At 29.1% G+C, this 15,319-nt stretch overlaps 1 protein-coding gene and 1 pseudogene across 1 annotated transcript; one reads left to right on the forward strand and one right to left on the reverse strand.

The window, feature by feature from the left end:
• Positions 1-408: 408 nt before the first annotated feature.
• On the reverse strand, positions 409-4,316 carry LOC124841499 (ubiquitin-conjugating enzyme E2 variant 1D-like). Its single transcript, XM_047317777.2, has 4 exons — positions 4,153-4,316; positions 2,647-2,786; positions 1,843-1,968; positions 409-785 (listed from the first exon to the last, which is right to left on the reverse strand). Exons 1-4 carry the CDS (start codon positions 4,184-4,186, stop codon positions 645-647), a joined length of 441 nt encoding a protein of 146 aa, XP_047173733.1. The 5' UTR covers positions 4,187-4,316; the 3' UTR covers positions 409-644.
• Positions 4,317-12,144: 7,828 nt separating this feature from the next.
• On the forward strand, positions 12,145-13,389 carry LOC124841497 (putative CCR4-associated factor 1 homolog 9 pseudogene; annotated as a pseudogene).
• Positions 13,390-15,319: the final 1,930 nt, after the last annotated feature.

Raw genomic sequence — 15,319 nt, forward strand, 5'->3', positions numbered from 1 at the left:
ACAAATGTAATCTTCTTTCAACTTACTGATAATAGAGATTTGTAATCCGGTCTTATATCAAGCAAATATTCCTTTAAAATTATATATATATATATTAAAAAAATTAGCAGAGTGACCGGATAGTCTACTCTTTAATAAGAGAGATGAAGATCCTCAATCTATTTTAGCTTGATTGACCGATTTACAACTTTCGATCTCTATTAAATAGTGCGCCGACATATTTGACACTTCCATTAGCAGCCATATTTAATTCAAACTCTAATATGCAACACATCAAGCACCAACTGAAGTCAATGCACACACCCAAATAAATAACATTTGTCACAATTTTAGTGTAGCTTCCCGCTAAATTTAAAGCCAGAAAGCAAGTGAATTAAAGAAAAGCAAGATCAAAATGGGAAGCACTAATTAGAAAATACTACTTAAAGAGTTGCTTTCAATATTTAGCATCAATAAGAGAGTTCAACATAGTCAATAATGTATGAATGTAAGGCAACAAAAACAACTCAGGCTACGGAGGTAAAGATTAAGCTCATTTGGACATTCCCTGTATGTTGTTGAACATAGAAGGATCCAGAGTATTAGATACTATATATTGCACACTGCAAGTGCAATATGACCTAATACCGGTATGATCTTGGACACTAATAGCAAGTACCTTCAGGAGGCTGGATAAGCTTGCGGTTATGTGAAGCTGCCATTTCCTTCTTCAATTGGGTCAATATATCTTCCATGGTAAACCTTCGTTGCCAATTTGCAAGAAGACTAAATTTCTTTGATTCAACCTGTCTCAATAGCAAATCCATAAATTTAGTTAGGTAATTTATCATGTTTGCAAAATTGACCAATGATAGGATGAAGGGTGAAAACATAGATGTGTATTGGTAAACTAGTTCCAGGGTACAAAAGGATGCCTGTTAAAATGCATAGCTACAAGGAAGAAATGAACAAGAGAAAATAAAGAAGGGGGTTCCAAATGCCAAAGCACTGAAATCTTGCAGTCTTGCCTAACCTCTTCACCCTATGCTCTTTTCTCCCTTACCAATAAATTGTCTCCCTTATTTCTTTTTGGGTATATGATCCAAGCCCATTCCGCTGCCCAATCCAAGTTCAACATGTGGTTACTCTTTCTAAGTTCCAAATTTCCAGTACATTTGGAATAAGGATGTATCAACCAAGTTTTATGTTGTAAGAAAAATGCGATGGTAATGGTATGTAGTTGAAACAACCCTGTATTGTTTTCATCAGGGCATGGTCAGAGAGCTTTAGAAAGAATGTGTTAGAAATTGTTTTCCTAGCACTCTTCTACGTATATTCCCTTCTTAGAACCCAGATCACTCTCCTAGAATTGCAGTTCGAACTTGACTTAAACCCAAAATTTAGCTCATAGGGTCATATATAACATTTGAGTCCGTATCTCCAACCCACACTTTTCACATCAGTAACTAGACAATTACAGTTTACAAGACATTATAGATGGTTCAATAATAACATGATAACAAATAACCCCATAGATCATTAGATCCAACAACAACCAATACGTTAAATTCTATTACTAAGAATTCGAGTTTCAACCTAATTAGTCTTCAAAGCTAGCTCGTGGAGTAACGGTTAGCATAACTTATTTTCATTATTTTGGCAACATGATAATCAGTGTCAGATCTTTGACACACTCTTGAGTACATTTCTCTAACGTACGTGTCATATTTATTCCCAACACCAATTAACAAATCAAAGCAAAAAATACTTTAGTTAGCATTGTGTACACTCCCTCTCTCCCACACCAATACCTATTGCATTAAAATATGTAAAAAACAGCATGTGAAAAACTATGAATTGTACCACTCCAGTTTCATGATTAACACAAGTCATATTGATCCGTGAATGAAACCGAACAGTTGGAGGCTTTTCTGGGTAATCTTTATCACAAAACAACTTCAATTGATAAATTCTTCCTTCGTGTACAGTCTGGCAGAAAAACAGAAAAAACACAATTACTGAACCAAAAAATAGTCCATTATATTAGACAGTAAATAAAAAAAAATACATTATTTGGAAAAATGATAATATGACTCAATTCTCTGGTTTAAGTATAGAACGATTCATACTTCAGATTTTTTTAAAAATTAGCTAAGAAGCTACTTTAATCAAGTCAAATAAAGATTCAGTAGACTATTAGAAGATCATAATAGAAAACCAAAAACGTTCCCATTAAAATCATCAGATAAATTTCAGAAGCATAATAACATTTTCAAAATTAATTTTAAAAGTTGTTGATATTATTCCCAGTAAAGTAGTATAATGATAAAGTACATATATAAAAATATATGGAACTTCGTACTGTTATATAACTTAATTCTTAAAATTGGACTGTTTGGACATGAACGTGAACATTATACTAGTAGTATACACATATTAAGACAAAAAAATGTATTTAAATGGTCAATTTGTATCACCCGAAAAGTGAAACGTTCATCTTATAATGGATTACTTCCACTATTGAAATGGTTGTTATAAAGTTAAATCAATTGCTACATGAAAATTCACTAGTCCAAATAGAATTTAGCTCATTAAAAAACTAACACATTTGTAAAAAAATAAAAAATAAAAAATAAAAAACCAAGGTGCTGATAGATAAATATTTACATTATAGGGGCCAATAATGGTGCCAGTCCAAGAGCGCATGTAAATATCATCACCATCATCCATTCCATAGCTAACTGTGCCATCTCCAATTCCTTTTTCTCCCTTTTCAAGTTCCTCCAGCAATCTGAAGTTCCTCGGAACTACATTAAGGTGTAAACCCCTTTAACACTACACTCATATTGGTATTGTATATTCAATAAATGTAAAATATAGTTATATATGTTATCCTTTCACCAAATACTAGTCACGATGTTTTGAGCTAGGAGCGAGTGAAAAAACATTTAGCAATCGTTAGAGTGGTTAATTAGTTAAAGGGTTTAATTATATATAAATATGAGAATGTAAGGGACGAGGTTCATTTTGTTAGGTATCAAATGTAAACATTAGCATTAACTTTCTGTGGAATCGGAGACCCTTAAAGGAGAGATTTCTCTATATAGTTCTGCCTAATTTATTCAATTAATAAAATATTTATTTTCTTTTTCCCCATATCAATTCTAGGCTCATAACGCACTACTTTATAGTCATGAACACAAGGATCAGAGCCAGAGAAAATGTTCCATATTTCTTCATCCAGCTGATGGCATGACACATTTCTTTGTTCACAGGGCATGTTCATTCGGGAGCAGGAAAAAAAATATAACTAATAATTGGCTTATAACTTCACAAATGTAAGATAATTTATCTAATTTTGTGGTTTGTATTTACAAGGAGTTTGTTATGTCTGATTTTTTACACTATTTAAAGAGTTGAATTGTCATATTTGTAAGTCCCTGAGATTACTAATGGAATCGAGTTGGGAGTAAGTATCAAAAAATGCATTTTGAGAATGGTTTCAAGTAAGTTGCATTGTAGGAAACTTAGGAATCTGGTAATTATTACTCAATTTTCCTAAGAGAAATGATATAAAAGGTCCTAGCCTACATTTCAAAAGCTAAAATCAAGTCTTTGAATGTTAGAATTTATATTAAACCTAAATTATAAAAAACAGTCTTTCTTCTTTCATGTTAAGATATACAAATGTGTGTCATGTAGTTACCGTGAACATGCTTCAATTAATTGTGAAATAACAGAGGACTGACTAAACAGAAAAGGGGGAAAATATGTCAAACAGTGACTATTAAGCCAACTCACCTGGGCTTTCTTATAAAGAAAGCAGTACAAATGAGATATGAATTTCAAAAGAAGCGTACAATGATAAACACGAGAGATAACAAGACAGATTGGTTCAAATTATAATTAGGGTATCCAAAAAAAAAACAATATTTACACAAAATTCCCCATCACAAATAGCGTTATGGATTAAAACCCCCACCTTGTTTCCATCAACAAAACTTTAACCACAATAAAAATGAAACAAACAAGCAATTTTCAAATTCATCAAGGGCGACAAGTCAAGGCAACAAGAAACTAACAGAAAGCATGCGTATTCCTGAAATTAAATTTCAGTTTTGAAGAAAACGAAAAAGAAAAAAAGAAGAGATTGATGATATATTAGAAACTAACCCACGACACTGGATCCCGCAGAGCCAAGCGTCATGGATGAGCAATTGTCGTGGATCTGATCAAAGTATGGAAATGTCTGACGGAAAGGGGAATCTGCGTAAGCAAAAATCGAAGGCAAATTTCGGAATAATAATGAAGAAAGAAAAAGAAACGGACACAACAGCGATTTGGTCTAATAGGGAAAAGTAATACCTCTATTACACCACACGTGTTCTCAGTCCACGCTTCTCCTGTCACCACCAAACGCACTGTTTGCATTTAAGATAAAAATAATAATATCTCATTTCCTTATTTTAATTACCATTTTAACCGTAATTAAAATATCCCTATACTTTTATTAAGCAACTATTAAATTTAGGAACAACAAGATTTATTAAGGGGGAACTTATAAAGATAAAAATGTAAACTTGTTATAATTTTTACTTAAATTAATACTTTCATGTCACTGCATAAATAATTACATGAAAAAAATAATAGACTGTAAATAGTCCTTTCATATTTTAATTTCTTAAACATCAAATTTATTTTACATAAACACTTTTTTAAGTTTGAGTGAAATATTAATAGTTGGAAAGATAAATTGTATTTGTAGAACCTTGTTCACATTAGTTTATAAAAAATATATATATAAATCGATTTTAGCTAGACTCGTGTCTATTTTAATTATTGGATAAAATGTTATTTCAATTTAACATTTAAGAGGCCTATGTTGTACAATATTTTTTATCCAGATGAGGTAACATGATTATTTGAAAATTGCTTTAAGTTAGTAAGTTATTTCAAATTCAAGTCCTCGTATGGTTCATCAAAATCATATCCCATATATAATAAAAAAACGTATTAGAGTAGTTATTTTATTATTTATTTATTTTTTTAATAAGTGTGTTAAAAGTTAGTTTTTTTAATCATTTGACATTTATATTTTTTTAATTTATATTTATTTTATTCTTTAATTTAATTTTTATTTATATTTATGTTGTTGTTATATATACACAGAATTTATTTTTATTTTTTTATCAATTTATTTTATTTTTAAACTAATTTGTATATATTTTTTATTTTAAATTTTATTATTTTATAACTTCTAATTAATTTATTATTAAAGAAATCATTAAAAAATAACTTGTTTTTTTCACTATTAATTTAGTTATTTGATATTTTTAATTTCTTTTTTATTTATATTTATTTCACTGACACATAGTTTTTTACTTTTTTTATCTATTTATTTTATTTTTAAAATTTTTGTATTTGTATTTATTTTATTGTTTCATGTAAATTGAATTTATTTTACTTTTTTATCTACTTATTTTATTTTCTTAATATTATAATTTTTTTATATTTACTAAATTCATTTTTTACTTTAAATTCAAATAGTGAGAGTTCCTGACTTTAATAAGATACAAAATAACAAAATAATTATCTTAAAATATATTAACAATATATTTATATTGTTATTAAAAGAGTTTATAAATATATACATATATATATATATATATATATATATATATTATTTATATTAATTAAATGTGTCTAACAACAAACATTATACAATATAACATATTAAATAAAAATACTAATTATTTTTCTATATGATTTTTTTATTTTTAATTCTACGTTTTTATGATTTTTAATTAGTTGAATATTTAATAAAATAAAATTTAGAAAAATATATTCTAGTTTTATTTCTTAAAATAATATTAATTTACTAATAATACAAATTTTATAATGTAATATAAAATAAATTGTGATGTAATAATTTTGTCTTAAAAAATTACATTGATCTTTTTATATTAAGTTATAGTATAAATATTTTTATTGTTAAATATATTTCATATATTTAGTATGTAAAAAAAGAATTAATATTTATTTAATAAAAAATAGCATTAATTATTTATACACAAAAATTAATATAAAGTTTAAAATAATTGTATTTGTAATTGAATAAATTAAAATACTATGGTTAATAATTCATTTTAAATGTTTAAATTATATATTTGTAATGAAAATCATACTTCTTAATAATATAAGTTTTTTTATATTTTTTAAATTCACTTTTTACAATTTTTAACTTTGAAAATGTCGAGTTGAAGACTTTAATAAAATCAAAATAAAAAGTAAAAACTAATTACTTTAAAATTTATGAGTAACTTAAGTCTATAAATATATATTAGATATATATTAATTAGATGACCCTATCAAAACACACTAGACAAATATAGCAAAAAAATATTATATGAGTCTAATAATATACATAATAGACGAGTATAAAAAAATCATTAGATGAGTCTAGTAATACATAATAAAGGATTTTGCTCATATATTAATTAGACAAGTTTATAAAAAAGAGACATTGGATGAGGTATTCCATGTGGTTATTAAACAAGTCTAAGCATACACTAATTAGATTAGTATAAAAAAAATATTAAACGTGATGTACTAATTAGGTAAGCTTAACCATAAGCACCAGTTGAGTTTGTTCATACAATTACTAAACAAGCACAACAACAAATATTAGATTTATCATTTCACACATTGATTAAACATATATAAGAATACCCATTAGATGAATCTATCTATAAGTTAATTAAACAAGTCTAGCAACAGATGTTAGACGAGTTTGTTTATACACTGATAAGGCAATTCTAACAATATACATTACACAAGTATGTCTACCCACGTACAAATTACATGAGTGTTAAACAAGTTTGTAATTCATTGGTGAAACAAATTTTGCAATACACATTAAATGAGTATACACGTCCATTGATTGGATGATTATGTTCATACAATAATTAAAGGACTTTAGCAACAAACACAAGACGAATATGTTTATACACTAATTAGACAAATATAACATTATACATTATACAAGTTTGTTATATATATTAGACGAGTATTACAATACACATCACGCGAGTCTGAATATACACTGATTAAGTGAACATTACACATTATACTAGTGTATCTGTTACCAAGGAGGAACATTGGTGTCTTGAAGATATTATGGTTTTGATGATACTATAAGATGAAGAACGTGAAGACTTTTGTTGTATTTATTTAAAAACATTATATATAACTAATTGCATAGGAATTACTTTGTTGATGTAAGAACTCTAAGAAATTTTCATGTTTAGAGAGTCTTTGCGCAGATAATGGATTATTTGGTATAATAATCGATTATCACGAGCCTATTTGGAAAAGAATTGTTCGCGCAAATAATCGATTATTGCTCAGAATAATCGATTATCACTGCCTGATTTAATATTGCCCAGGTTGCGCAAATAATCGATTATCACTCAAGATAATTGATTATCACTTTTTGAAAACCCCATAACGGACACAGATAATCGATTATCCATTATGATAATATATTATATTTGGTAGTTGGGGGTTGTCTTTTCATTTTCTGAATCTTGGGTTATAAATTGTGTTTTCCACAACTCTTAGAATGTAACTTTTCATTTTAGAGTATTAGAACTGTGTTCCTAAGAGTGTTCCTAAGGGAAGCTCTCTGTGAATCAAAAGGGTTCTATGCCAGTTGAGAATACAAAGATTTTCTGAGGAAGTTCTCAAGTGATAGTGTGCTATTGTCAAGTCTTATGAATAGGAGAAGCTCGCGCTTAGTGTGTCTAAGGTCGGAGCAGTTCTCTTCAAGTTGGCTGAGCAGTTTTCTTCCGGTTCGTTTGTCGAAGGAAGGTTCTTCCATTCGTTTGTCGAAGAAAGATGTTTTCTGTTCTTACTCTTTATTCCATATTATTGTAATCTGTGAAACAATATTTTAGTGATGAGGTTAATCACTATTTAAAGTGATTAACGATTGAACGTATAATCTTTAGATTTGAACCAGGATAAAATTTATGTGTTGATTTTCTCCTCCCTACACTCTTTAAACTTTTAGCACACCAACGGTTTGATAAAAGTTTTATAAGAAAATTAAAATTGCTAAAGGAACCATTTTATTGACCGTAACACGTTTTCCGCTCTTTAACAATTACTCTTACTATGCTGCGCAACTCACTGATACCTACAGTATCCATATACTAATTAAACAACTAGCAATACATATCATATGAGTTTTTCGATCTATTGATAAAGTGAGTTTAACAATACACATTAGAGATAGTATTTTCATACAATGATTAGAAGGATATATCAACAAATTTGCATGAGATTATTCATATAATAACAATTAAATACATGTAGATCCTTTATATATTTCATTGTGGAAATAATAAAAAAAAATGACTTAAAAGGGAGAAAGTTTATGTAATCGAATATTGAGACATACACAAATCTAGTCCTAATATATACAACATATTTTGCACATAAATCAATAACATGTCAGTCATTCCATAACAATTATCAACATTAACAAATTTTCCATAACTTATTAACTACTCTTATGCAAATATCTATACTATATATTTTAGTCTCATAAACAAATAATTAACTACTCAATTCAAACAATTCAATATAATAATAAATCAAAAAGCAAGTCTAAAACTTATATAAACCTTATACATATCCACCAACATCCTTCCACCTATATAAAATTAATGTTATTGTAATATATCCACTTGTATTTAACTAAACCCATTCATCATTCTACTCAATATCAATAAAAATAAATTATGCAACACTAGTAACAATTATCTATTACCATCACCATTATACTCATTTATCAATTAAAATAAATTAATACAACACTAACCATAATAAACTTAGTGCAATTTATTTGTTCCCTTATATAAGCAAACTATAATACAAATCTTCACTTTTTTTTCCTTATCTGTCTTTGCAATATGAACAAAACATATACTACGTTGCAATTCAAAAACTCAAGTCTATAAAAAAAAATTTAAAATAGTAATTTAGTGTCTATTTTTGTTTGATTTTCTCAATTCAATTATAATATATATTTTTTGTTTAATAAGATTTCAATTTTTAATAAATTTGTTTAATTTAGTCCATTTTACTAATGTTGTTTGAATAATTAACTATTAATGTATTCCATATGTCAGCTTGTAATTTTTAAAATTTTCTGTTATAAATTTTAATATATTTTTTAATTTAAAAAATTTCACATATCAAGTGAAATATCATGTCACGTGACAATAACAATGTTGTATGTCAAGTCCAGTGACATATGTTAATGTTAATGTCACATGTTAATGTTAATGTCACATGTTACATGTTAGTGTCACATGTTTTATATTTAATTTGGTTTTCGTATTAGTTATTTTTATTCATTTTAGTTACACTTTTTTATATATATAACATTTTTTTCCTTTTTAAATTGAGAAAATTTTTATTTTTTATATAAATATTAGATTGATTTTTAGGTTTAACTGTTTAATTGATTTTTAACTGTTTGATTTATTTTTAACATAAAAATCACATAAAATATTAAATAATTTAATTAATTTTTAGCCTAAAACTCACATGAAGTTTAAATAGTTTGTGATTTTTAACATCTTAATATTTCAAACTAATGGTGTTAGCCTACACTTTTAAAATTTTTATTCTAATTTTAAAATAATTCTAACTCTAAATTATAAATACTTAATAAAAATGTAAATGATTTTTGATATAGTGGTATTTTGTGTTAGATTTGTTGAGAGAAAACATAAAAGAAATTTGTCATCAATAAGATGCGAGAAATGAAAATAAATCACATAAAGTATTAAATTATTTAATTGATCTTTAACCTAAAAATAACGTAAAGTATTAAATAGTTTATTTATTTTTTAACATATTAAAACTTTAAACCAATGGTTTTAATTTCCACTTCTAAAATTTTCATTATAATTTCAGTCTAACTCTAATCCTAAATTATAAATATGTAATAAAAATGTAAATGGTTTTGAGATAATAGTATTTTGTGTTAAATTTGTTTAGAAAAGACATAATAAATTCTACAAATAAGATGTGAAAAATCAAAATATAACTTTAACTCAAGATTATAATTTGGTTTAATTTTTTAAAAGCAAAAAATTGTTCTATTTTTTTTTTAATTTGGATTGAATTAAACAAAAATAACCAATAGGGATCAAATTAAATATAAGACATGTATGCCTTCATTAGTAATTTTAACATGACACAATACTAACTTGAAATGTGGATTTTTTTAAAATTTAAAAAATTTATGAATGGATATTGTTTAATTTCTTTTAATTATTTAAATTACGTTAGAAAAGAAATTAAAAAAAAATTAGAACTTTATTAAAAAAGTTATCAAAACTGAATTCAAAAGAAAAGAGATTATAGAGTTTTGTTTGAAGGCAGGTTTTCGATTTCCATGGGCATAAAAGGTTGAGGAGGATAGTGACTTGTAATATATGCTCATTTATGGCGTGACTTATTGTTTCTTTGTTACCTTCAATTTTTACTTTTAACAGCCATTATATATACTAAGCATTTTTCAATTTTTTCTTGAGTTCAACAACACTAAGCATTATCTCCCTAAATCAATTTAACTAAACAAAATAACTCTATAATGATTTTGAAAACAAAAACTGTACTTGTTTTTCTTTTTACCAATTTCGTCTAAAGAAATAAATTCGCATTAGTTTTATGCACAGAGGTCAATACCTAAAGTTTTATGCATAATTTTGTCTTCATGCATTGAATAATAGGTTACATATATATATATATATATATATATATATATATATATATATACACACACACACACACACACTTTTTCTATCAAGTCCATTTAAGGAAAATGTTTTCACTTAATGATTTTCGGCTAGAAAAAATGAGTATGCACGAAGATTTGTTTATTGGATTATTACGATACCCTAATTCCTAAAACTATCATTCTGGAATGGCTGTATTTCTTTGATTTAGTCTTATTTAAGATTATTACTTCCTATGAATTGAGAGAAAGTTTTTATGGGATTAAAGATTTCAAAAATTATTATAAATATTGTAAATGAGATATTATTGTAAGTTATTAAAGAAACAATATTATAAAATATTTGTTGAAAATTTATATAACTTAAAAGAATATTAAGATTACCATAACTAAATAATCTTAACAGGGCGTGAAATTTCTAAAATTTAAATCCTTTTAAAAAAGTATAAATATTAAGAGTCATCTATCGAAATGATACTAAACCATAATGAGAATAAAAGAAAAATGAAAAAGAATTCATATTATTTATAACCTAAATTAATTAAATTTAATAAATAATAAGACAGTACAGTTCAATTTACTTTATTTTTCTGCTTACCAAGCATAACCTACAATTATGGCTTTTTAGGAAAGCATGTTACAATTAACACAATAAAAGCAAAAGTAAAACTTGATGCTTTACATGTAACTCTTTAAATGGTTTAATCTTTTTATTGTTTCATATAATTTTTGAATGTATATAACTTTCTTGTATTAATTTTTTTCATGTAACAAAATTACAAAAATAATTTACCATTTTTTTTTGGACTCGTTTATCCTAGAAGCATTAAAGTATAAAAATTACCTACATTATTTTAAATATTTCTTTCAACATTAATTTTATTATTTACATATTTAATTACATATGATACAACTAAATTCTTTTAGCACATACGATTCTGGCCATCAAATGAAGTAGTTTATTTCTAAAATAAAATGGAGAGTCAATTAAATTAAAATCTAAAACAGTTATATTATAGATCTACAAGGAGTGAAAATTTCCGCCAGGAGATAGTATTTTTTTTAATTTAGAATCTGCAGGAATCTGATTCCTTAATATAAAACATTTCCGAATACGTAGAAATACTATAAAAAAAATAATTTAGTAAAATAAGTAAATATAATATTCAGTTACCAGCATTGAGATAATCGATTGACGAATTTCGAAACGCAATCTCACCCTCTCTCCAAATGGAGCCAAATTTTAACCTAACTTGTTATCCAAGTCCAAATCAAATGGCAATTATTCCTGTATTAGTGTTATTCTTTTTCATGGTAATCGCCAAAAAAATAAATAAAAAGACGAACGAGAGAAAAGAACCTTTCATCACTGTGTTGTATAAAAAGTTGTTGATAGCAGTGGCTTTTTCTCTCCTTGGAATCTTTCTTCTTCTTCTTCTTTTTCTTTTCTTTTCATTCACCCAAACCCTAAATAAGATTCGTAACTGCAAAACCAAAACCAAAACCCTAAAGGAATGGCCCTATCCCGTGGATCCATCCTCACTCGATCAGTGTGGTCCTCTAATTTGGAATCGGAATTCGAGTTAATCCGATCCGTCATAGACTCCTTCCCTCTGATATCGATGGACACCGAGTTCCCGGGTGTTGTCGTGCGCCCCGACACCGGCGACCCCTCCTTTCGCCACCGCGAACCAGCCGCGCACTACGCCGTGCTTAAAGCCAACGTCGACCGCCTCCACCTGATCCAGATCGGTCTCACTCTCTCCGATCAACTGGGAAACCTTCCGACACTCGGCACCTCCAATGGCTTCGTCTGGGAGTTCAACTTCCGAGACTTCGACGTCTCGCGTGACGCCCATGCTCACGACTCCGTCGAGTTGTTACGGCGTCAAGGCATCGATTTTGAGAAGAATCGGGAGTTTGGAATCGACTCGGTCCGGTTCGCCGAGCTTATGATGTCCTCTGGTCTGGTCTGCGATGACCCAGTTAGCTGGGTGACGTTTCACAGTGCCTATGATTTCGGGTACCTCGTGAAATTGTTGACCCAGCGCGCTCTGCCGGAGGAATTGGCAGAATTTCTCCGTCTGGTGAGGGTGTTTTTCGGTGACAGAGTCTTTGATGTGAAGCACTTGATGAAGTTCTGCTCAAATCTTCATGGAGGTTTGGACCGAGTATGCCAATCGCTGAATGTGGAAAGAGTTGTGGGGAAAAGCCACCAGGCTGGTTCCGATAGCTTGCTCACTCTGCACGCTTTTCAGAATATAAGAGAGGTTTATTTTGGCAAGGCTGATGGTCTTGTTCAGTATGCTGGTGTCTTGTATGGTTTGGAGGTTTTCTAATTTTCTCGTATGAAATAATATATCAGCTTGGTGTAGGTTTCTTTTTCATCGTTAGTTGTAAAGCATACACATTATGGTTTATCAATGTCATTAGGAGTTATTAATTTTTTTTTGGGTTCTGTTTCACCTGCATGTGACAGATATTAGGAGGAGGCAACGCATTGTTGATTGAGTGTGTTAACATATAGAGTTAGAGTATGGTCTTTGGTTAGGTAATATTCACAAGTCTAAATTTCTGAATGGAGTGATAATTTTGCATCTCCCGCCTTATCTGTTTTCTGCTGATAGTAAGTGGTTTTAATATTTACTCGGAATGTTTGTGTTCAAAGTGTGCTTGGTTATTGTTCATTGATTCAGATGCAAAGTGTCAATCATGAGGCTGTCATTCTTATCAAGAGGTAAAGATAAGGGATACACCCCTCATGGTTTCCTCCAATTTTTAAGACTCTTTTACCATTCGAATGATTTATTTCATTGGGTTGCAGAAGAGTATATAATGAATGGTAGGTTGCAAATGAATCTGTACTGTTTGTATATTTTTTGTTCTTGTTTCCTGTGTTATATCTTTCATCCTAAGGGTATGAAAGTATTTTCTCTCTCACACACTCGCACTGGCGTTTACTTGGTTGAAATGGAGCTAGAATAGTTTTTTTACATAATAAAGGAAATTGTAGGATATTGCTTAAGTTGTTTGAGTTCGTGTGGAGAAGAATATTAGTAATTTCAACAAAAGATTACATCAAATATAGGGTGAGATTGTTGGCAAAAGAGGGAGGGGGGAAGAGGGAGAGGTCTTTATCAACTTTTGTTTTTTGGTTATGGAGGCTTAGCAAAACCCCTCATATAATTTTTGCTCTCCTCTCTTGGTGGTGGGAATTGGTCGGAGGGTCATTTAAATATTTCAATTGGAAATGACTAAAACATTTCTACATATGTTTTGAAATTTAAAATTGTAAGATAGCAAAGTATATTGATTTTAAAGTCCCTCTGCATCCATTGTTACCAAAAAAAGAAGTTACTTCCCCTCCCCTTCATTAAACTACCTCCTCTTCCTTGATCTCAATCAAACATATTTTCTAATCAAAATCACTCTCCTACCTTCCCCTTCCCTACCTTTCCCCCTCCTCCATTAAAATCCCTCCCTTCTCCATTCCTGCTGCGAACCAAACTGCCCCTAAAGGCAAAAGAGGACGGAGAAAACTAAGGTGAAACAGTCAAGGCTTAAAGACAAGTATTTTATCTGTAAACATGATTTACAACTACATATTATGGAATTGTTTGAACCATGTGGTCCGCTCCATTTACTGAAAAAGGCTTGGTGGTGGTGGTTGTTCGAATTGCATGCATTTATATTAAGTACTGAAAGGTGGTAGTCAATGTGAGACGTAAACTAAGATGACTATGGCCCTTGATATTATTGGGATGTTGGGTTGTTGAAAATTAATGTTTTGGATAACATATTTACTCTTTCTTGTAGGTCTTTGGGAATTGGAATTTATGATATTTGTTAGTTAGTTAGAGGTTTAAGTTGGATAACTTAGAGAATGTAAGGGAGAAGGAGGCATTCTATTTTTCTATCAGTGTAGAGTGAGATTTTGTAATCTGGGAATGAGGGAATCCATTTGAAGGGGAAAAAGTTCATTGGGAGAGGAGTCCTTTATTGTATTGTATTTAATTTCACTCAATAAAACAGTATTTTGACTTGTAACAATTGTCCAACCTGCTGGTTCCAAATTTGGGGTAGAACGAAAGTCATCCAAGGATGGAGGATATGGAGCTGGGAATCAACAGCCTTTGTATGGAATTTCTCAAGAAGGGGACCAGGAAACGTAGTTGTCAGCTCTCAGTAAGCAAGATGTTAGATGGAATTCAAAAGATCAAACAAATGCTACAACAGTTGAAGAAACAAAGCATTATTGTTGGGTCAGGAGAAGAGGACAGATACCCAGATAATTAGAGTTGACTTTGCAGCTAATGGGGTTTATGAACCTGACAACATAAAAAAGGATCTTAAGAAAAGGTGGTCGCAAAGGGTTTAAGGATGAATGTAGTAGAACATCGAGTCAGAAGAGAACAAGTACCCAGCTGATTAGACTTGACTTTGCCGCTCCAGGAAAGGATTTCAAAGAAATGCTTGTGAAACTAAGAACATAAAGAAGGACCTTGAGAAAAGGTCATCACAAAGGGT

The sequence above is a fragment of the Vigna umbellata genome, chromosome 5, assembly GCF_029865625.1.
Source record: "Vigna umbellata cultivar VRB3 chromosome 5, Vumbellata_1.0, whole genome shotgun sequence".
Lineage (NCBI taxonomy): Eukaryota > Viridiplantae > Streptophyta > Magnoliopsida > Fabales > Fabaceae > Vigna > Vigna umbellata.